We start from the raw sequence: 13,584 nt of genomic DNA on the forward strand, positions 1-13,584 counted from the left end.
GTTACAAATACGTTTATTGTTTATTTTTAATCATGAATTATGATTAATGATATATTATGTTTAATGTTATAGGGACTCCCTATGTATTCTTGAATTACAAAAAAATAATTGAAATAGCTTATTCTTTATTTAAACTTCTAATTTCGTCCAAATTTAACTAATAAATTATAAATTTAATGAAATGTTTATAAACAAAAATCACGTTCAAATATTTTTAGATTTTTTGATTTCTGCCTTATGAACTACTTGTGAGGAACTTAAATGTACTTTTAATATTTTTAATAGCTTTACAGCTACGTATGTTGTTAAACTTTTACATTTTTTAACAGAGCGAATAATTTTCGTTGACGATTATAGAAAAATGTTGACAATTTCAAATGTAGGTATAATATAAATAAAAGGACTCAAAATATTTTGGAAACTAAATTATACCATATAAATAAATTATAACAATATAAAATAGATAAAATGCTATTAAACATTTTGTGGGAAAAATTCAAACATACGGTGGTCGGTTATATTTTTTATGATTTTGTAAATATGTTTAAACTTTAGATGCTCAAAAAAACATTTGTATGGCAATGATCTCACGTGTGATCTACTATAATAACTATTTAAAAATATTAAAGATAAGTATATATTAATATATTTTACACGGTAATTTTTATAACTACCTAAGCATATGACAAGTTCTGTAGTCATGTAAATTATATTTTGTAGTTAAAAATGTATAGACGTGAAAATTGTATAGCTAATAGGCTTTAAAATATAATACAACATTTTTCATAAGTGGTTCATACTGAAACTAAAAATCTAAACATATTCAAACCCGTTTTTTTTTTTTTTTACAATTTAAAATGATTTTTAACCTTCAATAGGTCGCGCGGAGTAATTTATTACCCCACTAATTTTAAACTATGTTTTAATATCATTTAGGTTGGTATAAGTATGGTGGGATTTTATCTAGCTTCTATTTATGTATTATATATTATAAAATTATTGTTATTAATTTTTGAATTAGTTTAAAATAATATATCATTTATTTGTCTAGTAAGAAAAAAAAATAAAACAAATGTAAAATAAAAAGTATTAATTACATTTTGTATTCTTTTTTTGTTATATTCTTACGAAAATATTAAATTTAAAGTAAATAAATGTGAAAGAAAAATATATTGTGTTTAATCAAGGAAAATAACCCGTATGGCCTACTGAAGATTAAAAATATTTAGTTAAAATTTGATATATTTTAAAAGTATATTATAAACTAGGTATTTTATAGTTATATTTTGTTGTGGTTCAACAGGGGCGGCTCCAGAGCCTTGGTTAGGGGAAGAGGGGGGCAAGTTATAATTTCACAAAATCTTATAACAAAAAGAAAACAAAAATTTGTACAACACAAATTCAAGTCGTCTATTTTTATTCCATTTACCCAGCAGGTACATCGTATACACCGTCATACCTCTATGGCCCATATAGTCCATATGACAATATTATAATAATTTAATATGCATTTATTTTAACAATATACATTTTTATAAATACGGGCGTTGGGGGGGGGGGCGCGGCCCCTAGGGCCCCCCTGGAGCCGCCCCTGGAACCAAAATATCTTGTCAGCTATCTCGTTTACTACTCACGTAAGGTATGATTGTCATATTCTACAATTGATTGTTAAAAGTATGATAGAATTAAAAAAATGTTAAAATACACGATATAAAATACAGTAATAAAATCGTTAACTTGAAATGATTTAAATATGTATCATTGATGTATCTAGGGATTAAAATGCCGGAAAAATTCGGAGAAATTTCTGAAAAAACTTGGAGAATATTAAAGTAATACATTTCCCAAAATAACCGAAGTTTTTGAAAAAATAAAAAATTGTATTTAGGCTTAAAAATTAAAATAATGTAAGTAAAAAAAAACTATTTTAAAAAATAGATAGGAAACCTGTCATTGTCATTAAATATTTGCCGATACGGTTATCAATGTATCATTGTATTAAAATTAAACTATTAAAAATATTAATACGGATATTTCATTACGGATATTTGTTCTAAAAACAACGTAGTTACATATCTAGTGATGGTCTGTGGGTAAATACCCAACGGGTAAGAAATATATTTTGGGTAAATACCGGGGTATATACCCACATCATATTTACCTTTGAAAAATTGGGTATTTTTTTTTTTAAATGTAGCTATACTGTTTTATCTTAAATCATGGTTTATATATATCCACCTTGGTTACAACATAAATATTAAAGAAAATCTATGGTTATAACCGTCTAATGTCCGCAAAATGTAAAATATAGAATATAGATTTTTATTATTCAATTAATATTTTTGTTTTTTTAAAAAAATTTATTTTATATATTCTTTTAGATAATATAACAACAGTAAACTTATGAAAATTTTATTTTTTTCTAGTTTTAAAAATATTTTTTTTTGTTTTTATTAATAATAATATATTTTGAAAAAAATATGTAGCCAACTTTCCACTTAAAATGTATTTAATTAAATATGGGTATTTTGGCTTGGATCACCACACTTTTAACATTTGTTCGTTGATGAACAAAATTTTGTTGAATATTTTTTGTTTGAAGTAATTACCCAAATTACCGGATATTTATTTTAAATACCGGATAAATAACTAGGGAATTTACCAAAAATATATTTACCGGGTATTTACCCATCACTATACATATCTAATAAGCAAGGCTGGGCAGGAAAATATACGTAATAGCAAAAAATAATTGGCGTCTGGCGAGATACGATAATATTTTATGATAAAAAAAGATTTTTACAATTTTACAGAAAAAAACGAGTTTTTTTGTAAAAACCATTTTTCTGGAAATTTTAAATGAAACCTAGTTTTCTAAATTTTCCCGAAAAAAACAGGTTTTTTCGGAAATTTTAGAAAACTAGATATACCTATACATATTAATTAAATTTAATACCTTATGATTCATAAACGTTCTACAAAAATCAAAATTGATTAAAACCTCTATTGATTAAAAATCGAATTTTATGTTTTTATGGGGTATTATCAAAGGGGTATATGAAAAGTATACACTTGTTATATTAAAATGTTTATTAAAATTCACTGTTGATCTCACACAATATGATGAATGATATTAAATAAAAATTCAATATTTTTCAGTCAGTGATGACAGCTGCAGCAGTGGGTACAGTCGAAAACGTCGTTGTCACAAAGTGGGTGCAGCGACGGTATTTAAATTTAAAACGTGACCTGAAACCTGAACAAAATCCGTGCACCCGCTGCACCACTATCACCGGAAGTGTGACTGACTGCTATCGCCCTTACCGCAGCAGCAGCACGTGAGATAAGTCATACATTTTATCGTCAGTGACAATTATTTCTCGCATGCGCCTGAATTCGATAAAAATTTTCCGGTGATAAAGTTGTAAAAAACATTATTTAAAAAATACTGAGAAGTGCAGTTGTAACTACCATTACTAAAATTCTTAAAATTATGATAATTTTTAATTATTATACATAATGGCAAAATCGAGGCTTACGAAACTTCAGATGAATACGCTGGTGGAATTGATGTCTAATGACCCAAAACTGAGTGCTGGAAAATTTTCAGAAAATTTCACAAGAAAAATCGCTAAGGCAAGATGGGAGGAAATTGCCATTGAATTAAATTCTCTACCTGGTTGCGAAAAATCAGGGGATAAATGGAAAAAGGTAAATAAAAATGTGTGTTTAAAATGATGGAAATTATAGATTATAAACTGTTTATTATTTTTGAGGTATGGCAAGACACAATTGCCAAAAATAAGGCTGCAACGATCAAAAATCATATTAATGGTACTGGAGGAGGACCTGCCACTAATTTGGAAATGTCAAAGGCTCAAATGGATAGCATTCCATTAATGAGCCAAGTGGCTATGAGTGGTCATTTAAATTCATTGGATACCTCTGTAACATTTAACTGTGTAAAACCTGCAGAACAAACAGCTTCATACATCTATAATGGAAACGCAGAAACAACAGAAGGTACAGCTAAAATATTATTTTGTTTTTTTTAACCAATTAATTAGTAATTATATATAATATATACAGATATAAATTATGAATATTATAATATCTAATACGAAAATAAACAAAAAAAAAAAAATTATAAACAAATTTCTAGATGATTTTGGTAAAACACTGTGAATATATTTTAATATCGAATTCAATATTAAAACATTACCTCCTACAACATTTTTTGTGATATTTTTATCGTATAGTTGTATTGTGATTTGTGATATAGATCTTGAGTTGGAAGACTTGCAACTGGACTTAAATATTTTTGATATAGTTATTGAAAACAATCAAAATTATGATAATTATTATAATTAATATAAATAATTATTAGTATATATTATTTATCAATTTGTGTTACCCAATGATGTTGATGATTAAATTTATCACTTAAGCTTGTAGAAACTGAACAAAAATTGCAGTTAAAAAGTGTATCTAAATCAAGTACCTACTTACTTTCAAAATGTTTATATTTACCTCTTAAATTATTACCAAACATTATTTAACTAATAATAATAATATAGGTTTATTTCATGTAAAATTATCAATGTATATTGATAATACAACTTAATATTAATTAAAATAAATAAGTACCTATAAGTAGGTATAATGCTTGTGGTGGGGATGAAAAGTGTGAGTCCATTACAATCAAAGTTTTTATAAAATATATTTAATTCAATTTAGAAAGTATACAATATAAAATGAATAACAAAAACAAAAATTATTCAAATTTAAATTATTTAAAAAAAATCTGCTTGAGTGAATCCCTGAAAAATCTAGTTTTTTTAATATTTAAATTAAAAAAGTCATATAAGTTAATTTTAAATAATCCACATAGGTATTTGAATAGAAACAAATACCTATACAATATTTAATTCCAACTTGTAGGACAGATATATTAATGTTTTCTTCTTTAGATTGTGTATTATGTAAATAAGTTAACTTTTGGCATTGTAATGTCTAAATTTGAATAAACTATAAGTAGAATATTATTTAATATTATACATATATACTTATATATGGGCCGCACAGTAAGGTCAAAATATGCAAGATTATAATATTGCTATAAATATATACGCTTTAGTAGTTGAAATTTAATTAATCTATTTAAGGATTTATTCTTTAAAATAGGTTATTATATTTTAGACTTTAAAATATAAGGCTTACTTGTTCTAAAATCACACAGTTTTTGCAGTTTGACAAGTGAAAACATATTTTGTGACATGCAAGAGTTATTTTTAAAATAAATATATTTTGACTTATTAATATTTAACTCTAATAGGTTATTGTCGAATCAATCTTTTACTTTTTAGATTCTGAGCGGAGTGAGGTATTTAGTGGTTTTACAATGGTGTTTATTTTATTTTTTTTGTTATCCTGTATACAAACTTTAACAAGGAGTGCTTCGATTCAAACATATAGTATCTTATCTTTTAGAAAATTTCATCAAGATGGAACTTTAGAGAGGTCATTTTTCGATTTTCTCAATAGTTATTTTATGCCACGGGAAAAACCACCGACAAATTACAAAAAAAAAACGCTAAAAATGGGATTTTAATTTCGAACGCTTTGTTTATCACCATAGAAACGATTAAAAATGAAAATAAAAATAACGATTTTAGTTATTTTGTTGTAATTTATAATATTAATCGGTTAATCCAACTTGCAGGCTATAATAAAATAAAAAATATCCAGACTGACAAACCGTCATCTCCGCTCAGAATCGTTTTTCGTATACAATAATATGATATCATTGAATTCAAATATAATACATTAAACAGTGACCCACTTGTGACATGCTGTAGGTACATCAGAGCGACATCCATTTATCTACTTGATTTTTTATAATACATTTAGCGTTTTTGTACAAAATATCTATATTGTTTATTAGATAATTAGTTACTGTTCTCTATTGTTATCTATTTTATTTGTTATGTATTTCTTATTCTCAGTAAGAAATTTTAGAAACATATTTCTATATTTTTAACATTTATTATTATTAATAATTTGTTTTTAGAGGGCATGAACTCTGAACAATCTATGAAAAAACAATCTGCTTCTGAAAAATTATCAGACAGCAACAAAGCTGCATGGAATATGGTTGACCTTGCATCTAAGAAATTAAATATTAAATCCAATTATTATGATCAAAAGTTGATTCTTTTACAACAAAAAAATGATATCCACAAGAACATCCATACACTTTTGGAAACATATGTTCAAAAAAAAACGTAAATATAGAATATTATATATATTATAATGTTGAATAGTAATTATAATTTATATAAAATGCTTAAAAATATATAGCGTTATACATTTTATAGTCTGAACATTTTAATCTTTACTTATAAATTGTTATTATAAATTTAAATACATATATACATAGTAATTAATAAATAATTCAATACATTTTATAGTCTAATATCTTTAATCTTTACTTATAAATTGTTATTATAAATTTAAATACATATATACATAGTAATTAATAAATAATTCAATACATTTTATAGTCTAATATCTTTAATCTTTATTTTAGATTCTGATATGTGTCTTTATTTTTTAATTTTTTTTTTATTTTCGTGTCTGTCACCACCGTTTGGGGCAGTAAAATACTGCTTCGATTTTCTTCAACAGTATTTTGTTGTGCATTCAAAAGGTCAAATTTTAAAGTTCTTAATAGTTTTTAAAAGCAAATGTAAAACGAAATAAAAATTGAGAAAAAAAACTTAAATTTTTACGTAAAATCGGTTTTTTGACATATCGATTTTGGTTTTTGGTGTAACTCTAAAATAAATGAACGTATACGTATACGTATACGTATACATGAAATTTACCCTGGTTGTTTAAATTCGCAATTTCTATACACAATAAAATATTTTGATTTGCTTTGAACGTTTAAGAACATTTTTAGTTTCTAATTGTATTAGTGTTTTGTTCTATGAAGTATGGATGTCATTTAAACTTTATTTGTTGGGTAAAAAATATTGAACATTTAATACAACTCCTACTAGGTGTATTGTTAAAATGACGTTTGAAAAATATTAAAGAATTAACAATTAATAATCATTTAAAGTTCAAATTTTGACAAAATGCTGAAAAATCACGAAAATTAGAAAATTATTTTGAGTAGAGAATTCATAAACATTTTCTTTTTAAATCTAAGATTTGAAATGCAATACAAGATTATTCATAAGTCATTCTACCTTTATCAAAAAAAAAAAATGTCTACAAGCAAATCAAATTAAATTTTTACAATATATGATATTCACTCATCTCATGTAGTGATTTTGTTATTTTATTGTTATTCAAAAACAAAAAACTGTAGTTACATGAACATTTTACTGAATGTTTATATTTTCATTTTCTATAAACCATAAAATATTGAAATTATTTTGAGCTGTTAACGGACACGGTCGGTCTTCAATTTTTTTGGTTTTTTTTTCTATAAGTATCAATAATATGTTATTTGTTACTTGTTAGGTAAAAAAGCGTAAAAATGTAATACAAAGCTCCTGACAATAGCAGTTAAAAAATATAAAAAAAACATAGGCACAATTTTTTTTATAAGCATTTAAAGTTTGAAGTTTGATAAAATTTATCAACTTTAAAATGTAATAATTATTTTGTAGAAAAAAATTTATAAAATGTTCAACTTTTATAGCTAAGGATTGAAAATTGAAAACAAGTTTCCACGTAAATTGGTGATATATATATTACTTTATTCACAATAATATCATCAAATATACTTAGTCATATCATAGGCTGACTGACCGTCTTCGCTCAGAACCGTTTTTCTTATACAATGATATTATATCATTGAATTCAAATTTCACACCATTCATTATAGTGACCCACTTGAAACGTACTGCACAGCAGAGAGATATCCACTTGCCCACCTTTTTAAATACTTATTTAAGGGGCCTTGCTATAGCATTGATTTAAGGAGAACCATTTAGGCAATTTCTAATCTCGTCGTCGCCACATGAGATCTAAGTGTGTGATTATTACTTATTAGTGTGTGTGGCGTTGATGTGGGTCAATTGTAGCGGTACGAGGGCTCTCGCACGCACTTGTCAGTGTGTAATATTATGATCATGAAAAAATGTTTATTTTTCTTTCCAACAATACGTCGCAACGATTATCTCGATTTGCATTTTGACAAAATATTCTTTTTTTCCACAGCATGTACGAGGGATCGATCGAGGCACATTTTTAAAATTGTATTTAGTTAATTAAATAAAAAAGAAATTCTGAATTTTTTAGAAGTTTTTACAACATTTATTGCAATTTAAATTACAAAAATTAAAAATGTGGCTCGATCGTTCCCTGGTATATATTACGGAAAATCCGGATATTTTTTTATCGGCCATGATAATTGTCGACACGTACCGTTGGAAATAGAAACAGTAGTTTTTGACAAAAAAAGACGTGCTGGTGAGGCCCCTTAATAACTGAATCATTATTTAAAGTGAAACTAGTTTTGAAATAATTATATATAATATAAACTTATACAATACAATTATAGTAGCACATTCAATAACAAGTTGGAACAAATACACGTTACTACAAGGAAACATTTTCATTTGACATTTTTTTTTTAGAACCCTAAATCAATCTAAACCAAACAGTGCTAAGTTATGACCACCTATCAATAAAATATTATTTAAATACATAACTAAATACAAATAAATATATTTTTCTAGTTAAAATATAGTTTATTTGTTGGTTGGCACTTTTAGCTTCGCTCCATGGTTGTTTCACTTTGCAAATCAAAAACAGCCTTTAATTTTCTATTAAAAAATACCGCAGAAAAGTGACAGTAAAAACCAATTTTAAGGCACGAGTGCTTAATATAGAAATCCCTCATTGAAAAGTTCTTTTACATATTCCTAACGAGCATTTTAAGTATTATTTATTAATAAAAAAAAAAAAATTAACAAAGGGTGCTCGTAAAATGTATTTAAAGTGTACCTACATGGTTGATAAGTTATTATAATTTTATTAATATACATGTGCATTTTATTATAGGCGTTCACGCGAACGCAAGATACGTCGTAGCAGAGACCGTGGTTCTAAGGATGTAGAGAATGATGAAGTTGAAGAGGTTCCCGTTACCAAATCTAGAGATAAAGACCATGAGAGCGAAAGAAAAAGAAAGCAGCGCAGTTGTTCTAGGGACCGCGAGAGTAAGAAGGATCGCAAAGAAAGTGATCATCATCGCCGAGACAAGTAAAGCGTCATGATAATTTTGTGGCAGTTGTGCAGAAACTAAAACTTAATTTTATGTTTTATAGGAGTAAAGATCGCCGCGATGAACACTATAGAGACAATTCTGAACGTGATGACAAAATTCATACTAAACAAGAACCTGTCGATGGTTAGTATACTTGTTTTAGATTCTGAGCAATGAATGTACCTATTTGTTCTACAGTGTGTTTTTTTCTTAAGATACTTTTTAGTACACAAATGTATTTGATTTTCAACTTTGAGTGTGGCTTCCTCACTTAATTTAATTTTTAATATTGTATGTCTATGATATTATATATTTTTTGGTTAAAATATTTTTTTGTTGACTGCTACAGGGACATTTTTATGGAACGTTAAAATTTAAACTTACTAACTATTTAAACTAAAAATAAATAAATAATGTTATAAGTACCTTATTTTTTATTTTTAGAATATGACAATAGTTATGACAATTATTACAATGACGAGTATGATAATGATTACAACAGTCCTCATGATGATTATGATCCATATTTGGTTAAAAATGAGGAACCCGATGAAGAAAATGCATATGGAAGCCGTTACAGTAATAATGCAATATGATATAATAGACTGTCTTGTACTGTAGATATTGTCTATTTTTAACACAAATAAAAATTTAAAACTTAAGAAAAATGTAATAATTCTTGTTTAGTTCAATGTTTCAAAACAGATTACTGTTTCTATATATTATAGTAGGCAAGTATATAAATTCCACATCTTCATTTTTTAAATTTGTATTAATTAATATTTTAATAAATAATTTGTTGAATTGTAATTAATTTAAAGGGTTTATATAAATATATTATAATGTTATATTTCTTCCCTAATATTTCTATTTTGTAAAAGTTTAATAATTTTTTCTTCTTCCCATCATTAAATCTGTATTTATTAAATTCAAATCATTATTTTCTGCAACGCCCAGAGGAACTTGGTACCTATATATGCCAAAATCAGTTATATTTTCTCCATCCACAAATTTAGGAAGATTGTACGTTATCCATAAATTGTGAAGAACAATACGCACAAGCATTAATTATTTTTGATACTTTCTCCGGTCTGTAATGCAAATTTCGATCTTTTATAAGACATCAGCTGTGAATTGAGTATAAAAAAATGAATAAATATATTATCCTCATTGTATAATACATGGCCTAAATACAATTTACCGAAAACGTCCCTTTAGAACTCCATTGCAACGTTCAATGATACTTCTAGCAGACATTTGTTGTTTATTAAAATATTCATCGACTTCAGTAGTTGGATTTGCAATGGCCATGGACATAATGGGTAGCCTGAATCCTCTGGTTAATATAGTATTTTAATAGATAAAGTTTCTTTGAACTATATTTATAATTTATTTACCCAACAAGAAAAAATTATTAAGACCCTTTGTATAATATAGATCTTGAAGTAATGGTAATAGACACTAGAATCATTCCAAATATGAGGATCATGGGAAACAATGCATTAACATTTAGTATTTTCAAATCGGAATCACAAATCTACAACATTACCTATGTACCTATACAGTTTAAATTTCAGAAAATATTAGCCTATAACCTATATAAACATATCCAACATTATAAATTAAATGTGATATTTACTAGTTTGACATTTATAGAATGGTAGCATTTACGATTTACATAAATGTACTCAGGATGTTGGTTTTCGATTAAATTTAAATTATTGAAGATGGTTGTACTATATTGCAACACGAGCGCAGTCAATTCAACCAACAACTCCTGAAAATCATGTTTTAGTATAAAATTTAAAAATATCAACAATATAATACAAAAAAACGAAGACAAGAAAGAAAGGTTATTTTTACTATTTTCAAACTTGGTCAAGCTCGTATAAAATTGATGGAAACTTAGTGCAACGAGTGCTTAAGGTGGTAAATAAAAATATCCCCTTTAAAACGTACCTATACTTTGTTAACTGTGTTATAAATACTTTGAATATTCATACTTTTGTTATTAAATCAATATTGCCGATGAACGTTCACCGTTTTCAGTAAGTGGTCTTAACCAGTCCTGTAAAGTATTTAAGTAAAAGTATTTGAGTAAAAGTATTGAATAACTTTTTAAGTACTTTCAGCATGAAGTATTTTGAATGGTATTTTAAATACTTTTTTTTGTATTAAATACTTTTTGGTATTGAATACTTTGGTTTTTTATTACGAACATTTTATTTTTATTCGAAATAATTGGTTGGAAAAATATTATTGTCAACTACAATAATAGAAAAATAGTTTTATTTAATATTCTGTATTTCTGTGTTAGCCGAAGCCTAAAGGTTTGTGAAAACCAGATTTCTAAAAAAAGTTATTGAATATTGAATAACAATTCCCCTTAAAACTATTAGATAACTATTAGATTACCTACTTCCTATGTGTTTATATTACGATAATTAGAAACCCACTACAAAAACTAAAAGTATTTGAAAAGTATTCCAAATACTTTTTCAAAGTATTTTAGTAGTATTTGAAATACTTTACAATTAAAGTATTTGAGTAGTATCTTAAATATTTAAAAAAAAATGTATTTGAGTATTTACTCAAGTACTTTTTAAAAGTATTCTTTACAGGACTGGTCTTAAAATATTTATTAAATGATTTGCAAGATACTTAGATAATCTAAGACTTTTAACAAATAATCTGTCTGACAACATAAATGGTTCCATAGATTTTTCTTTTATTATCCTGACTTGCTGTATCGCGTTTACTTGTTCTTCAATATTATAAATTAAAAATAGATTTGCGTATAAATTGTCCTATCAATTGATAACGTTATTATAGAATACATTTCTGTGTAGCTAGGTTATGTAAGACTGATTTATTATTTATAATGAATAAAATATAGTAAATGGTTGTTTAGTTTGACCGTGATTATTAACAGGTGGTACCTACTCGTATTATATTTTTAATTCATTTTTAATACCTACACTTCAAATCACATCTAATTCAATGAATATTTCTAGGGTATTATGTAGGTAGATATACCAGTGGCTTCCAAGTTCCAAGTAGTTTATTCTAACGGGCATTGCGGACACTTGAATGGTTTTTCTTAGGTGTGTGTCTGATCAGGTATATGGTATATCTCGGCGTAGGTATAGCATGGACCCGGTCAACAACAACGCCATTTGCAATGGGCGTGACGGGAGGCTCTTGTAGGTACTGATGCTGCAGCTACGGGAGGCGGTAATGGTTGTCGGGTTGGCGAGGGGACGTCACCCGTCCAGCCTATGTTACCGGCATTGCTGTTGGCCGGTCCATACTATACGCTAAGCCCCCCCCCCCCGCCACATCACAAGTCTCGCCGCTGGAGCAGTCCGTGCAGAGATCGGCCGAGGCGTATACCAGTGCGAGATGTGCAGCAATTGATGATGCTCTATTATAGGCGGGCAGTAAAATCATATAAAAGTTTAATTCTTTGTACCAGGTATATTATGTAACATAATATGATAATGGATTATGACAAACATTGAGTGTAAAAATATAATATTAAGCTACCTATACAAGAATGAATAAAATTATAATGTACAAATTGAATATTATACTATAATAATAGTTTTAAACAGTTATAATTATTGTAATGAAAATTCGATGAGAGATAAATTAAAAAAATCGACATCATTTCTATACTGTTGCAAAGGCACATTAAAATTTAATGGAGAATTTAATAGCTAATTTTTTGTACTTGATGTTTATCAGATAGAACAACGATTTATCGCGTGATAATATTGTATTTATTTTGAAGTACGTTCTAATAATTCGGTGCAGTCGATATACAACTTTTAGTTTTGGTAGAGTAAAAATACTAAGAAATCCTTTGACGTCTGTATACACTGAGAGCGGAATTCTTTTGACATAATGTTTTTCAAATGATGGAAACCTAAGGAAATTATTTCGAATTGTAGACAATGTATGTAATATGATGGGACTTCTGACACATCCAGCGCGACGGTAGTGGCGCGAAGCTAAGTAAAAAAAAAATAGCGGAGTAGTCACTAACGTATAATAACAGGACACCGAGTTTTAACATTGAAAAATCGTCCTAATTTATGTCAATTCTTTGCCAAGCTCTACGGGGCAAACGGCTGAACATACAAAGTATAGTATGAGGTATCAATCGATCAGAAATATTGTGCAGGTGGGAACAGAAGAATTCGCTGGCAGATTGATTAGATAGTTTGTAAGTTATGAGCAAAAATGTTCAATTAGTACTTTTAAGACCGATTTTGCGTACGGAACAGTGGGGATGG

General features: G+C 27.1%; 1 protein-coding gene across 1 annotated transcript in view; it reads left to right on the top strand.

The window, feature by feature from the left end:
- The window catches only part of LOC100573072 (uncharacterized protein DDB_G0283697-like), an 11,591-nt gene extending 1,601 nt beyond the window's left edge, over positions 1-9,990 (top strand). The window contains exons 3-8 of the mRNA XM_016802598.2: positions 3,160-3,711; positions 3,777-4,023; positions 6,071-6,284; positions 9,082-9,282; positions 9,348-9,430; positions 9,731-9,990. Coding sequence (XP_016658087.1) covers positions 3,520-3,711; positions 3,777-4,023; positions 6,071-6,284; positions 9,082-9,282; positions 9,348-9,430; positions 9,731-9,882 — 1,089 coding nt within the window. The 5' untranslated portion in view covers positions 3,160-3,519 and the 3' untranslated portion in view covers positions 9,883-9,990. The remainder of the gene's footprint in view (positions 1-3,159; positions 3,712-3,776; positions 4,024-6,070; positions 6,285-9,081; positions 9,283-9,347; positions 9,431-9,730) is intronic.
- Positions 9,991-13,584: the final 3,594 nt, after the last annotated feature.

Source organism: Acyrthosiphon pisum, chromosome A2 (genome assembly GCF_005508785.2).
Source record: "Acyrthosiphon pisum isolate AL4f chromosome A2, pea_aphid_22Mar2018_4r6ur, whole genome shotgun sequence".
Lineage (NCBI taxonomy): Eukaryota > Metazoa > Arthropoda > Insecta > Hemiptera > Aphididae > Acyrthosiphon > Acyrthosiphon pisum.